General features: G+C 51.5%; 1 protein-coding gene across 1 annotated transcript; it reads right to left on the bottom strand.

Moving 5' to 3' along the window:
* Positions 1-8204: 8204 nt before the first annotated feature.
* On the bottom strand, positions 8205-11613 carry LOC123138401 (nitrate reductase [NAD(P)H]). The gene is made up of 3 exons (XM_044558374.1): positions 10530-11613; positions 10265-10405; positions 8205-10039 (listed from the first exon to the last, which is right to left on the bottom strand). The coding sequence occupies exons 1-3, from the start codon at positions 11497-11499 to the stop codon at positions 8457-8459; spliced, it is 2694 nt and encodes an 897-aa protein (XP_044414309.1). The 5' UTR covers positions 11500-11613; the 3' UTR covers positions 8205-8456.
* Positions 11614-16294: the final 4681 nt, after the last annotated feature.

The following is a 16294-nucleotide window of genomic DNA, read 5'->3' as shown; positions in this document are numbered from 1 at the left end:
AACGAATAAGACTGAAAGGATTTAGGCAGCACTCCGGCTGAAAATGGAAGGAATAGAACATGAACTCACAAGACGGGATGGCACTTGATGAGATAAACAACGCAATGCCTCTGGAAGAATTAAAAGAATGGAATGAAATGAACTTAGAAGGAAGGGTTGAACGGAGTTGTTGAGAAAATCAACAACGAAAAGAATAGGCTTGTTGTGGACTTATCCAAAAACAACTCAAAAACTTGAGGTGAAATTATGCCACAACCAAATGCTTGAATATTTGGGAATAACAAAGAAATGCAAAACTCCACTTCAAAAGAATACGGAGAAATTAATTACACTTCGATATGCGAGAAGAAAAGATACTTGAACTCCAGCAACAAAATCTTGATGAGAACTCTTGGAGAATAAATTATGTCATGAAGAACCACCATGAAGAACTCCGGTGACAAAAGGACGATGAGATAGAACGAAGGAAGAAAAGAAAAAGATTAAAGCTTGCGATGCTTTAGATGGAGGTTCCGACAAGATGGCCAAGGAAATTTGAACTCCGAAAAAGAAAATATGAAAACACTTGGAACTAGAATTTATTCACCAAGAACAAACTCCGAAGGAAGGGATTACTCACTTGGATGAAATAAGAATAAGATTTATTGTATGCTTATCCTTCATCAAATTAAATTGATGACAAGCAATGGATTTTGCATACTACTTATTCTTCTTGCAAAGGATTGAGAAGAGATATAGCGCAAACTTGAGAAAGTCTTCCTAATCCACTGGTAGGATTGGAAAGAACGAATGGATTAAAATGATAATCAAAGAAAAAAATCTTGAACGAACCACCGTAAGAATTAGAAAATGATTGATGAAAGAGACTGAATCACCGGGAAGAATTAGAAGAACAAATATGTTTGATGGGATTTAGATGCAAGAGAATGGGAAGAGCTTGATCTGATTAAAAGCACTTGAATGAAGCACCGGGATAATTAGAGAACGATAACTGTCCTCCAATGAAACGAAAAAGAAATCAACTCCTGAAATACTCCGGATGGTTAAGTAAAGAATATCTGACAAATGGAATAATTTAAGAGGATAATATGGAGCTAGAACCATGAATCTTTGAGAGAACAGACAAGATTTAAGAGGAACTCTTCTTCGAACTTCAAATGATGACGAGAAACACCACCAAAATTACTGAGATACTCCGGGAGAATGAAAAACAAAGAGGTTGAGCCAACAATGAAAATGATTTGAAATTGATCTTGGAAAAGATCTGACTGATGAGATCCATTGTTACGTCACACTTGAAAAGAATTGAGAATAACTTCGGGGGAATTAGAAGAGTCAGGTAAGATCCTAGGAAAAGACCTGTGGGTTAGGGCCCACTAAAGAGAAAAGCACCGTTGGAAAGGGATGTTGAACAGGTAGATGATGCACCAGAATAATTGAAATATTTGAATGAGGTGACAACCTCGAATTAATTGGAACACAGACAAATCTCCTGAGATGTCTTGAACACTCCGGAAGGATAAACTGGCGAGAGGCAAACGAGCAGGGAAAACACTTGAGCCGAGGAAAAGAATAGAATCACTATTGAAAATTAGAATTGAGTCCACCGGAGAAGAAAAAGAGATGAAGAATGTCAAACAAAAGAGAATTCACCGGTTGAAATGATTGAGGGAAGACTGAAGAGGCTCCGTACGAATGAAAATTGATGCTCGAAAGAGACTCAGGCTCCGGGAAGAAGAGGGTGGGAGGGCGGGAAAACAGAGGCAACTTGGAAGAGGGAACCGACGAATATCTTGAAGAGAAAACACCGGTTGAAATCATTGAGGAAAGAAAGCAAAGACTTCGCACGAGTAGGATGGATACTCGATTAGGGACTCCGGCTTCAAGAAGAAAAGGGGTGGGCGGGTGGGAAAAGAAGACAACTGAGGACGGGGAAAACCTCGTCGCTGAGAAAGAACTGAGGATTGAACTTGGCAATGATGAAGAGGCTCGAGTCAACTTGACGAGAAATGCACCGGATGAAAAAGAGCTGAGAACCAATGATCGGAAAACCAACTGCGTGAACCTAAAGAAAAATTTGAAGGGGGAGAGGAGTAATTCAAAACACCTACGTCAAGATTCCTTACCAGAGCGACGAAGGGGCTGAGGAGTAAAAAGAATTCCTACTCTCCGATATAACTAGACTCCGAAAATAGTTTTCTTCTAGACTCAACAACGGCCAAACTACACGATCAAACAAGAGGGCTCTAGGGTCGGTCGAGGCTCTGATACCAACTTATCACGCCCAATATGCAATACTATCCTAAAGAGACTCAAAAGGTCCCACCAAGGATAGAACCGCATATTGAAACGCTTTTGCAAGGTGGATATCATTACATCAACATTACATAATAGATGGGGATACCTACAAGAGGCATACAATGCCACACGAATACAACAACATCATACATAAGAGCACCATCCGACTACGGATGAAACACAAACATAAACTCAAACGACATCCACCCTGCTAGCCCAGGCTGCCGACTTGGAACCTATCCCCTGATCGAAGAAGAAGCAGAAGAAGAACTCCAAAACACGTAACATCGCTCTCGCATCATGATCATCGCAAAACCTGTACCTGCAACTGTTGTTGTAGTAATCTATGAGCCACGAGGACTCAACAATCCCATTACCATGGGTATCAAGACTCGCAAAGCTTAATGGGAAAGGAAGGGGTAAAGTGGTGAGGTTGCAGCAGTGACTAAGCATATATGGTGGCTAACATACGCAAATAAGAGCGAGAAGAGAAGCAAAGGAATGGTCGTGAAGCTAGCAATGATCAAGAAGTGATCCTGAACTCCTACTTACGTCAAACATAACCCAAAGACCGTGTTCACTTCCCGGACTTCGCCGAGAAGAGACCATCACGGCTACACACGCGGTTGATGCGTTTTAATTCGGATCTGGTGTCAAGTTACCTACAACCGGACATTAACAAATTCCCATCTGCCACATAACCGCGGGCACGGCTTTCGAAAGTTTATACCCTGCAGGGGTGTCCCAACTTAGCCCATGATAAGCTCTCGTAATCAACGAAGGATATTTCTTCTCCCAGGAAGACCCGATCAGACTCGGAATCCCGGTTTACAAGACATTTTGACAATGGTAAAACAAGACCAGCAAAGCCGCCCGATGTGCCGACAAATTCCGATAGGAGTCGCACGTACCTCGTTCTCAGGGCACACCGGATAAGTCAAGCTACGAGTAAAACCAGCCCTCAAGTTTCCCCGAGGTGGCGCCGTAGGCTGCTCATTTCGGACCAACACTCGAAGGAGCACTGGCCCGAGGGGGGGGGGTGGTAAAATGAAGATGACCCTCGGGCTCCGAAAACCCAAGGGTAAAAGGGCTAGGTGAGGCAAATGGTAAAGCCAAGGTTGGGTCTTGCTGGAGGAGTTTTATTCAAAGTGAACTGTCAAGGGGGTCCCATAAATCACCCAACCGCGTAAGGAACGCAAAATCCGGGAACATAACACCGGTATGACGGAAACTAGGGCGGTAAGAGTGGAACAAAACACCAGGTATAAGGCCGAGTCTTCCTTCCTTTACCAAGTATATAGATGCATTAATAATATAAGAGATATTGTGATATCCCAACATAATCCTGTCCACCATGGAGCAATCTTCAACTTCACCTACAACTAACAATGCTATAAGAGGGGCTGAGCAAAAGCGGTAACATAGCCAAGCAACGGTTTGCTAGGAAGGGTGAAAAGGTTAGAGGCTGACATGGCAAATTGGGAAGGCTTGAAGAACAAGTGATAGGTAGCGCAGTAAAGCGATAGAACGAAGCAACTAGCATAGCAATGATAGTAGTGAGATCCAGGGTAGCGGTCATCTTGCATGAAAGCCCGCAAGGAAGAAGAACGAGTCCATGAAGAAGATGAACGGATGAAGCCGAACCAAGCGTAGACGAACGCATCCTCACGATCGCAACGAAACATGAACTATCGAGAAGAAGCACATAACAAGGTAAACACACCACACATGAACAAGGCATGATTTGCAACCAAGTATGATGCAAAACAAGACTACATGAAGCTACTCATGGCAAGAGATGATGCAAGCAAGAGCAACACATCAAAGCAAGTTTAAATGAGGCCGGAAACAACATATAACAATTCCGGTAAGTCCTCATATGCAAATTTCGAAATTGGTCCAGATCTGAATAAACCTTATGTTCAAGTTGTTAAACAGCAAGTTAAGATGCACCAAGATGATCTACACAAGATTCTAGTCAAGTTACATATAAAGTTCATTTAGTTCGGAGCTACGGCCTAGAAGATATGAGCAAAACAAGTCACACATGGCATTGATGCAAAATGCATACAAACATCAAGAAAACACACCAAAACAAGGATGCAACATGATAATATGAAACTACATGCAAAATCAAGCAAGTTTCATATAGAGCACACTCAAAACGGAGCAACGGTTCAACACACACACATGAAACAAGTTTAAATGACAAGCTGTCCAAAACAACAACTAGGCATATTGGAAGCATCAAAACAACAAGCTACAGCAGCTTAACATGAAAACAAAAGGCATGGGCATCATTTACAGGTAAAGAATAACAAAACATGAACACTGAGCTATCTCCAGAAATCACTAGAACATTCTGAAAAAGACATGACAAGATTGCATATAATAACAGTTTCAGGCTTAGCAGAAATAACATCAGGTTGCAATGTTTAGAGCTATCAAACAACATGTTACAGGAACTTAACATGGCAAATAAAGGCATGGCATGATACTACTAAATGCATAGAACAAAAGTCCTTTACTGACCATGAACCAAAAAGGATCAGAAAATATGATGGCACCCATGTAAACATGGCAAGTTATATGACAGATTCAAACATGGCAGGAACAATGATAAGTAGGCATGTTGGTGAGCTTGTACCACTCACGACAGAGCAATAAATGGAATGAAAAAGAAACCAACAGTAATAAGACATGTTTATGAAGCTAATCATGGCAAGAACAAGTTCATAGGGTGCATGGATCACTAGCAAAACACATGGCAAAACTGAACTTCATGTTAACAGGCTGACAACAACATTAGTTAGCAAGTTTGGAGCAAGAATAAAACAAGCTACAGCAGGCTATAAATGCAACCAGGGGCATGGATGGATAGAGCATGGCATGTATAACAAAACATCCTTAGTGAACATCTCCATATTATGCATAGAATGACTTGTAGCAGCATTTTTACATAGCATCACAAAATAACAGATTCAGCCTAACAAAACAGCAACAACAAGTAGTCTACTTAACAAGCTCGATGCACTCACTACACAACTCACAAAAATACATGGATGGCACACCTGTAAAGATGGCATATCATAGTTCAAAACACATGTAGGACTCATGCTCATAGGATGCACACATCAAATGCAACAAAAATGACAAATCACCAAGTTATAACAGTTTCAGCAGATTAATATCATATAGCACTCTTGCAACGATGATTCGGACATCAAGATGACCTCAAACAAACATGGCACAATGGAATTAAATGAAGAGCATCTCACGATGAACACTGTGATATATTATGCACGCAAAACGGAGCAGTATGCAGGGATATATGGCAGGTCAAACATAGCATCAGAATGTCAGGGATTTCGGGGACTTAGCAGAAAAACAACATCGGGGAGAAGGGTTGACCGCGGCACGGATTTCAAGGCGGCGACGGATCTCGCCGGATCTCCGCCGGAGAAGACGACCGGAGCTCGGGGAGGAGGCCGGGAGGAGTCGGGGCGGCCGGCAGAGGGCGGATCTGGCCTGCGGGTGACCAGATCCCGCGGCGGTGGCGACACATCTGGCCGGCGGCGGCGGGGGATGGCGGGCCGGCGAGGTCGGGTCCGCCGGCGGCGGGGCACGCTGGTGAGCTCCGGTGGCGCGCAGGAGGCGCGGGGCGGACGGCGCGGCCACCGGTCGGGAGGCGGCGAGGGCGGAACTCGCCGGCGGCGGGATTGCTCGGGCGAGGCGGCGCACGGCGGCGGGGCCAGCGGAGGCGGCGGACTCCGGCGACGGCGGGCGCGGGCAGCGGCGCAGGACGGGCTCGGCGGGCCCGCGATGGGCTCGCGCGGGCCGGCGGCGTGGCGTGGCGGGGAGTGCCACGTGGCAGATGCTGGTTGGACGAGGGGAGTGGGGCGGACGTGTCCAGCCGCCGGCGGACATGTCCGGTTGCGCGGAGGGAGGTTTTTAGGGTTAGGGGTGGATTTCATCCGCGAATTTCAGGAAAGAGGGCATATTTATAGATAGAGGGAGCTAGGAGAGTCCAAATGGGGTGCGGTTTTCGCCTACATGATCGTGATCGAATGACCGAGAGCATGGAGGGGGTTTGGATGGGTTTTGGGCCATTTTGGAGGGATGTTGGGCTGCAAGACAAATAGGGCTATTACGGTTACCCGGTTAACCGTTGGAGTATCAAACGACCTCCAAATGGCACGAAACTTGACAGGCGGACTACCGGTGGTGTACCAAGGCCGCTTAGCAAATCACGGTCCATTCTGAGAATGTTTAACACCCGCTCACAACAAGAGACAAAAGGGGCACGCCGGAGGACATAGGAGTGCCGGATCGCAAAACGGACAACGGGGAAAATGCTCGGATGCATGAGACGAACACGTATGCAATGCAATGCACATGACGACATGACAAAATGCAACACGCAAGCAAATGACATGACAACGACGGTGAATAACTGGCAGACACCTGGCGCATCGAATCCGGGGGCGTTACATTGGCTCCCACATGTTCCACGATGATCTCATCAGATGAACCACGATGTCGAGGATTCAAGTAATCCCGTACACAATTCCCTTTGTCAATCGGTACGTTACTTGCCCGAGATCCGATCGTCGATATCCCAATACCTCGTTCAATCTCGTTACCGGCAAGTCACTTTATCGTTACATAATGCATGATCCCGTGACTAACCACTTAGTCAAATTGAGTTCATTATGATGATGCATTACCTAGTGGGCCCAGAGATACCTCTCCGTCATACGGAGTGACAAATTCCAGTCTCTATTCGTGCCAACCCAACAGACACTTCCGGAGATACCTGTAGTGCTCCTTTATAGTCACCCAGTTACGTTGTGAAGTTTGGCACACCCAAAGCACTCCTACGGCATCCGAGAGTTACACAATCTCATGGTCTAAGGAACTGATACTTGACATTAGAAAAGCTTTAGCAAACGAACTACACGATCTTGTGATATGTTTAGGATTGGGTCTGGTCCATCACATCATTCTCCTAATGATGTGATCCCGTTATCAATGGCATCCAATGTCCATAGTCAGGAAACCATGACCATCTTTTGATCAACGAGCTAGTCAACTAGAGGCTCACTAGGAACATGTTATGGTCTATGTATTCACACATGTATCATGGTTTCCGGTTAATATAATTATAGCATGAATAATAGACAATTATCATGAACAAGGAAATATAATAATAATCATTTTATTATTGCCTCTAGGGCATATTTTCAACACTTGGATCGGTTGGATAGTGAAAACGTTCGACTACATCAATCGCGTTAACTAACGCTTACGCTTTCGGTCTACGAGGGTACGCGGACACACTTTCCCCCTCTCGTTGCTATGCATCTCCTAAATAGATCTTGCGTGATTGTAGTTTTTTTTTTAAATTGCATGCTATATTCCCCAACACAACGGCCACAACCGCCACCATCGCTGGTCACGGCACAATGCCGAGATAGGGTCTTCGCTCGAGTTCCCACGCCACCTCACCTGCACATCATCCCGCACCGGCGTCGGCAAGCCCACTGTTGAAGCTACCACCATCGGAGCTACCCGACACCGATATTGTTGCAACAAACCGCACCTCACGGAGCCCAGCGACGCTCAACCTCCAACACGAGGGCCCACGACACCACCCCTACCACCACCACCGAACATGCCACATGGCGACCAACGCACCCGCACCTCGTGGAGGCCACCTTCGGCCTCCTGCCACGTAGATCAGCAGAACCGTCGAAGGAGGATGACTAGACGAAGCATGAGCCGCTGCGCCGTACCGAGCACCATGCCGACAAGGCATGAAGGAGCGCTGCCCGAGGCCATTGACCACCACGGTCCCTGGCCGTAGTCCATGCGCGCGTAGGCGGAGGCTACTCGTTGAAGATTCGTTTTTGCAAATGATTCTTCATTTTTATTGCTCTAATAGTGTCATCAATTCATACATAGATCGACACAAAAAGGACAACGGGCTGCACTCCCATGGCCGATTTGGCCATCACGGTCCGATCGACCACCTCCACTAGTATGTACCAGAACTCAAAGAGAATTTCGACTCCCGCGCTTACTATGCTACTATTACTACGTGTCTGCGTGCTATGTACAGCTAAACATTGTCGCGCGCGGCGGCCTGCGCTATCCGCTTAGAAGACGAGGCAATCCTTGTCGAGGTCGTACCCCATCTTCTCCAGGCCCGGGCGCACCGTGCACTCAAGCATCGCCGGCGGCCCGCAGACGAGCGCGAGCGTCTTGCCGTCGCCGCCCAGGGGCAGGTGATCTCTGAGGACCTGTTCATTGACCCTACCCACGCCGTATCCCCACGCGTCCTCCGGCCGCGCCACCTTGCTCACCAGGTACCACACCTTGAGCCGCGCGGGGTGCGCGGCCGCCCACCGGTCGATCTCCTTCCGCAGGAGCATGTCGTCCTCGGTGCGGTTCGCGTACACCAGGTGCATCTCCGTGGTGTCATCGGGCTGGTCCCTCAGCACGGCCTGGATCACCTGGTACACGGGCGTGATCCCCGTCCCGCCGGCCACCATGGCGAGCCGGCGCGCGAACCGGCGCTCGCCGCCCACCGTGAAGGCGCCGCGGCCGGCATACTCGATGTGGCCCACGGGGCCCTTGATGTCGACGGGTGCACCGAGCGGCAGGGAGTCGAGGTACTGCGACATGAGCCCGCCGGCGGGGAACTTGGGATCCTCGTCCTTGAAGTATATCTTGATGAGGAGCTCCACGTGGCCGACCTCCTCGACGGAGCTGGTGGGCGTGTACGCGCGCATGCAGAGCTTGCCGCCGGTGGACGCGCAGACGTACACGTGCTTGCCGACGGGCAGCCCGAGCTTCTGGTCAGGCGACGGGAGCGCGAAGCGGAAGAGGCGCACGTTGTCGGACATGCTCTTCTTGTCGACGAGACGGCATCGCACCTTCTCCCGCGGGTTGGCGAGGGCGACGGTCGAGGCCGGCAGCAGCTGGGGAAGCGGCTCAACAACAACAGAGGGAGCCTCGACGATGGCGGCGAGGTCGGCGTTGCTGCTCTGCGGCGAGTAGTCGGCGCCAGTGGCGATGAGCTCGCCGACGCGGTACATCTCGAGGAGGCCGCGGGCCTTGGCGGAGTGGATGGCGTCGAACTCCTCGGTGCAGTCGGAGCCGGCGTTGATGAGGATGCTGTCGGCGCCACCGGGGTGGTCCTTGAGGAAGCCCGTGCAGTCGTAGACGTGGCCGTGCACGACGATCCACGCCGACTCCTTGGAGGCGTGGCGGCGCACCTCGGACATGGTGTACTGGGCGGAGGCGGTGGACATGAAGGGCGTGGAGGTGCTCCGCTTGAGCGTGCCCTGGGTGGTCTCGGACGTCTCGATGTGCTTCTGCCGCGCCATCCAGCCGCCGGACTGGTTCCCCGGCTGCGTCGGGTGGTCGAAGACGAGGCCGATCTCGCCCTTGTGGGGGCGGCAGACGTTGATCTTCACCCGGAACCAGCAGTTGTTCATCATGCCCATGAGGTTCCAGATGAGCCTCTCCGGCTGGGTGTTGAGGGCCTCGTCCCACGCGCGGACGGCCATCTCCTTGGCGCCGAGCAGGTCGAGCACCTCGACGTCGACGGACCAGAAGCACCAGCACCAGTACTTGCCGTACTTGGTCGGCCGCTCCGGGTGGTCCAGCTCGCACACCTGCCACGTCTCGCCGCCGTCCAGGGTCACCTCCACCCGCGTAACTTTCCGGCCACCGCCTGGTTAAAAACAACACCGCCAATGTTAGAATAGTCAACCCAGGCCCAGATACTCGTACAAGCAGGCTGGAAGTTACGAGGCTTGTCTGTATCGAGCAGGCCCAAGCCCAAAATGAATGCCGACAGGACATGTATCAGACAGGGCCGAGAATTATACGACAGGGGTGAGTGTGTCAGTCGGGTGACGACGGAGATGAGATGAGGGTCGGAGGAGGGGGGACTCACCGGAGTAGGCATATCCCTTCATCGTATACGGCTTCTGCGTCGTCAGCGCGTTGATGGGCAGCACCTCGTCGTGTCCGGGCGTGGTGATCACCGAGTTGATATTGAGCTCGTTGATCATGCACTCCGGCTTGTACCACCAAGCTGAAACATCCAGACAACACAGACACCGTCAGGCTCGCCGTCGTCACCTGGCATGCATGTCGGCATGCACGCGACGTACTACATACTACGCGGCTATCTAGGAGAGAAGGCAAATCGAAAGTACCTTCGGCATTGGCGAGCTCGGCGTCGACGTGTGACGGGAGCACGCGGTTGTCGCGGTAGTGGTAGTAGCTCTCCGACTCGTTGCAGGCCACGACGATGCGCTTCAGCCACTTCACCATGCGCCCGCCGATGAAGCCCGGCACGATGACGCGCACGGGGAAGCCGTGGTCCGGCGCCAGCGGCTCGCCGTTCTGCATGTAGGCGAGGATGACGTCGCGGGCCGGGTCCATGGCCACGGACCGCCGGAGGCTGGTGCCGTACTTGCACCCGCCGCCGCCGGGGAGGTCCTCGGCGCCCTCGAAGCACACGTTCGACGCGACGCCGGCCCCCATGACGCCGCACCGGCGCAGCACGTCGCGGAGGCGCACGCCGCGCCACACGGTGGTGGAAATGGCCCCGGGGCCCCAGTTGAAGCCCGACGACTGGCGCACCATGTTCTGCTCCTTGCGGCGGTTGCCGGCGCACACCAGCGTGACGGGGAACTCGACGGCCTGGAACCCCGTGACGAGCTCCTCCATGGTGAGCTTCACCGGGCGCTTGACGAGGCCGGTGACCTCGACGGTCCAGGTGGACCAGTCGGCCTTGGGCACGGCGCCGTGGTTGCGCACGTAGTGGAGCGGGACCGGGGTGATGAAGCCGTGGGACATGAGGCGCGGCAGCGGGGGCTCGGAGTTGAACGGGTGCTTGCCGGTGAGGCGGACGAGCGCCGGGTGGCGCTTGACCCAGGCGTCGGAGGTGGCCTCGTCGCGGGGGTCCTTGACCGATGGCTCCACGTCGAGCCGCGGGCTGTAGAGCGAGCGCCAGTCCGGCGGGATGCCGTCCTCGTCGTCCGAGTCGGAGTCGGCGCCCGAGCGGCGCCTGCCGCCGTTGCCGCCCGAGGAGGAGAAGAGGTCGAAGGCGGCCTTGGGCTGCGCATTGGTCGGCCACGGGTGGGCGGACACCTGACGGTTGTACTCGACGGAGGCCGCCATTGTTAATTAGCTACAGACAGGCTTGGTGAGAGTGTCTCGGGATCGGTGAGTTGGAAGGAAGACAAGCTCAGAAGCTCAGGATGGCTGGCGGTGCGCTCTTGGAAGCTGTGGAGTGGTGGCGCGCGGCTTATATAGGGACGGAAACGGGAGGGAAGAGGCGTTCCGTTCGAGTATAGTACTCGTACTGCTTTGTGTGGTGCCAAATTTGCAAGGGAAAAATATTGGCATGTGGTGCCAAATTGCAATTGCCAGTGCTGATGCATGCACGCGTACTGGCGCGTACTGGGTGCAACTATAGTAAGTAATCTATATGCATCAATCAACACGAGTTGACGTCACCACACGCGCAGGCGAAACGCAGCCAGGATTTCCTCTGGATCTTGGACGGGGCATTTCCTGATCCGTACTCCAAACGAACGTCTGTTCAAGGCTCGTGACATCGTTTGGTTGAGTTGATTTAGTAGCACTTGCTCTTAGCAGACTGCGACCGTTCGTGTATGGCCATTGCGTTTCACTACTCCACAACTAGAAAATTCAAACACAGTTTTGTCAGAGTTAAGTTGTCGACAAACGGTACAAAGAAGTCTAATCATACGAACGTAATTGTACAGTTTAGAGCAACTCCAACGCGCCGACTTAAACGGACGGCGATTTTGTCTGCCTTTCATCCGTTTGGGGCGGCCGCCTGCTCAGCATCTGCCCTGCTCTTCTTTTGGGTCAGTTGTGCGTCCAACACCGGTGACCCATTTCATATTCGCACACAAATTTGAAAGGCCCGCGGCCATAGATCATGTCAGTGACCATGCCATCGTCCAAAGTTCATGCGTGCACCATGCCAGCGGCCGGCATACAATGCCAGCCTTCAAAAAAACCACCACACAGTTCATGCTGGCTCGCTTGTCAACGGCCGACACACATGCCAGCACACAAAAAGGGGATGAGAATTCGTCACGTCATCTCGGGCGTGGTCATGGCAGCTTGATGATAGGTCGCCGGCGGGAATGACGCTCGACCATCTTGGCTTTGGGTATCATCGGGATCGTAGGCAATCGCGGCGGCACCGCCAGCGGAGCCAGCAGCCGCAACACCACCCTCGAAGATGATGTTCTCCATGATGAAACCGTTGGCCGTTTCCTCGTCGTCGGCCACTGGCACTCTGTCGAACAGGTTGCGAGCGCCGGGGAGCACATCGACCGGCATCTCTCGCGTGTGTTTCCTCGTCCCTCCGGATAATGATCCGCCGGCCACGGCGTGGCGTTGAGGTCGATGGACACGGGCGCAGGCATGGAAGGTGCCACCATGCTCACCTCCGGTGAGCATTCCCTGGAGAGTCGGTAGGCTTGCGGATAGACGTGGAAGCCGGAAATCGGTTGCGAGGCTGACGCTCGGGGCGACTCCGGCAGCACCATCCGAGGAACCGAGCCAGCCCGTGTTGGCCGCGGCCACGGCGGCATTGACGAGCCCGTGCTGGCCAGGGTTTACCCCTAGGTAGATCAGGGCCTCCCTCGTTGCCGCCGTCACTCGGGCGTTGGTTTCCTCTTGTTTGTGCGGCGTCGGTGAGGGTGGCGACGGCCGCTGCTTCGTCCCTTGGGTTCGATGCGTGCCTCCAACCTTTCCTCTTGGCCGACTTCGCGGCCCGCTCCTCAGGCGTCAACCACTTCTTCTTGTTGGGCGGCGTAACGGTCTTGCAGGGGCGCGGGGCTTGCCTTTGCTGGAGGGGACGGGGGTGAGGCCATACGAGGCGAGGGAGGTGAGGTCGGCAGCGACATCGAGGTTGTCGTCCATGGCGAGCGACCACGACACTACTAGGGAAATGCTTATACACAGGAGCTTAGTAGTAGCGTTGGAAAATAGTCACCTCTGCTGCTAGTTAGCAGTAGCGCTGATCCAAGGAAGCGCTACTACTCTGTCTATAGTACTAGCGCTGGGTAACAAAAACGCGCTACTACTATGTGGGACCAGACGAGGCCACCGATGGTAGCTGTAGTACCAGAGTTGTACAGAATCCAGCGCTACTACTAATAGTTTAGTAGTAGCGATGTATTTTACTGCGCCGCTACTGCTAATGGGCCCCACTTAGTAGTAGCGCTTCTCCGGGAAAGCGCTGCTACTAAGTACGTTAGCAGCAGCGCGTTTTGTTATGCAGCGCTACTCCTAGTTGCGGCTGGTGCCACCTTTTCACCCCCCTCCTCTCCCCTACTTTGCCCTCTCTCCCCCTCCTTTCCCCTCTCCACTCTCCACCATTGTTGCTCTTCTTCTCTCTTCCTCCTACCTCTCTTCTCTCCTCATTAATGTCCCTCTCCACCATAACTCTCCTTCATAAATGGCCTCTCTTACATACCTCTTTGTCCTACCTGTCTTCCTCACCCCAGTAATGCCCTCCTTCACCATAACTCCCTTTCCATTAGTTAGCTAGCTAGATTCACCTCTCCTCCCCAACAACTAGATCTAGCTAGCTATTTAGCCATCCACGCGTGCTCTCTTGATCGGTCTCTCTCATCATCTAATTAACCGCGCGTGCTTCTCTCTCGATCGGTCTCTCTCGGGAGATATATAGGTGAGTAAAAAAAGTTGTTCATTTCAAGAATGGGAATATGTGTGTGAATGAGAATGTGTGTGTTTAGGATATATATATGGAGAGATTTGTGCGAGTGTGACATGCCCTCAAGTTGCTTATGTTTTGCCGAAATGTCGATTTATTTCCGTTTCGGTGAATTTCGAGCAAACTCAATATGTCCTATTTTTAGGCAAGGTCATGCCAAAAATTTATATGACTTTGAAGCATGCATGCATTATTTATTTTATAACCCTTTTCCTTGTTATATACCGTGCAGTCGGTCATGAAGGTGAGTGGATGGAAGGTGGAGTGGTACATGCAATCCGCGGTGATGGACATGTATGCAAATAATCGGACTAGGATTAGATGTCTGTGTGCAAGATGCAAGGAAGGAGTCCTTTTGGACTCTTCTGATCGTGACACTTTGAAGGCGCACCTGCTGTTGAATGGTTTTATGGATGCCTATACTCAGTGCATAAGTGAAGAAGATGATGATGATGAGGACGTCCACATGGCAGGGAATAACAACATGGGGCTAGACGAAGAGATGACTGATCGACACGAAGACGATGGCACCGGACATGGCGGCGGGGAAGAGTCCGGAAATGACGGCGGCGGAGAAGATTCTGGACACGGCGAAGAAGAGTCCGAACATGGCGGAGAAGAGGCGGCGGTCACACCGCAGTCTTCGACGCTACTAAGTGCAGTCATGCAGGACCCTCATGTTCAAGACCTCCTTCGCAAGAGTACGACTAGCGAGAGAGCTGCTTCTAGAGAGGAGGCCAAGCTGGCGCAACTTGAAGTAGACTCGAGGACTCCATTGTATGACGGTTGCAATCCTGAGGTGACCCTCTTGAGTTTCACGCTCGAACTTCTAAAGACGAAGGCCAAAAAACAAATGGACATACAAAAGCCTCGATGAGCATTTGAAGTATCTACATAATAAAGTTCTTCCCGCGGGGAACCTGTGTCCTACTAGTGTCGAGGAGGCCAAGAAAATCGTTTTCCCTTTTGATTTGCCGCACATTAGGTACCACGCATGCATCAACGATTGCATCATTTATCTGGGGGAGCACGCAGAAAAAACCAGTTGTCCAGTGTGCAATGCCTCTCGATACAAGAAGGTAGGAAAGAAAGCTCCTCAGAAAGTTGTATGGTACTTTCCGATCACTCCCCGTCTGCAGCGGTATTTCGTAGATCCTAAGGAAGCAAAGCTCATGCGCTAGCACGTGGGGAGGAAGAAGCCCGGCGGTGGAGATGATCTGAGGCTGAGACACCTCGTAGATGGTAGCCAGTGGAGAGCACTCAACGTCGTATATGGATTTGCTGCAGAAGATCCAAGGAACATCATGCTTGGTGCGAGTACCGATGGCATGAATCCGTTTGGAAACTAGAACACCAACCACAACACATGTCCCGTATTTGTATGGATGTACAACCTCCCCCCATGGAAGTGCATGAAGACAAAGTACATACACATGTGCATGCTGATTCAAGGGCCGAAACAACTGGGAAATAGTATTAACATGTATATGGGGCTTCTGCAAGAGGAGCTAGAAACGTTATGGAAATCACCGACATGGACATGGGACGCCAGCAAAGGAGAGTATTTCCATATGAGAGCCACGCTGATGATGACGGTGCACGACTATCTCGGTTATGGGTACACCTCAGGCCAGGTGTGCCACGGATACTGCGGATGCACGAGGTGCATGGATGATACAACGTCTCAGCAGCTTACGTCAACGAAAGATGGCGGGTCCGGGAAAATCGTGTACATGGGGCATCGTAGATGGCTTGAGAAGGATGACCCGTGGAGAAAGCGTGGAGATCTACTCAATGGGTTGGCTAAGCTTCGAGGACCTCCACGTAAGAGGAGCGGCGCCGAAATCAATGAGCTGTTGAGAAACTAGGAACAATGCCCCGCGCCGGGAAAGATCAAAAAGGCGTCGGAGCCACTGCTGAAGGTATGGAAAATTAGGTCTGTTTTCTGAGACTTGGAGTACTGGCCCAATCACGACACGCCTCATTGCCTTGATCAAATGCATATCATGAAGAATGTCCTCGAGAGCTTGCTTGGCACACTGATGAACATGCTGGAGAAGACCAATGATGGGCCGAAGGCAAGGAAAGACTTGGAAGATTTGAAGATCAAGAAAGATCTCCACCGTAAAAAGTTGATGGAGGAGATGGAGACGGAGGCGGAGGAGGGGAAAGGGGCAGAAAAGTCAAAAAGAA

This window comes from Triticum aestivum, chromosome 6B (genome assembly GCF_018294505.1).
Source record: "Triticum aestivum cultivar Chinese Spring chromosome 6B, IWGSC CS RefSeq v2.1, whole genome shotgun sequence".
NCBI classification, from domain to species: Eukaryota; Viridiplantae; Streptophyta; class Magnoliopsida; order Poales; family Poaceae; genus Triticum; species Triticum aestivum.
The sequence above is the reverse complement of the archived record's forward strand: the minus strand, read 5'-3'. Positions and strand labels throughout refer to the sequence as shown.

Bases quoted from the DNA above. Each gene is read 5' to 3' on its own strand.
- LOC123138401 (XM_044558374.1), bottom strand. From the start codon at position 11,499: ATGGCGGCCTCCGTCGAGTACAACCGTCAGGTGTCCGCCCACCCGTGG. The intron at 10,406-10,529 runs GTACTTTCGATT...TGGATGTTTCAG, and splicing joins CGAGCTCGCCAATGCCGAAG to CTTGGTGGTACAAGCCGGAG. The intron at 10,040-10,264 runs GTGAGTCCCCCC...GTTTTTAACCAG, and splicing joins GAAGGGATATGCCTACTCCG to GCGGTGGCCGGAAAGTTACG.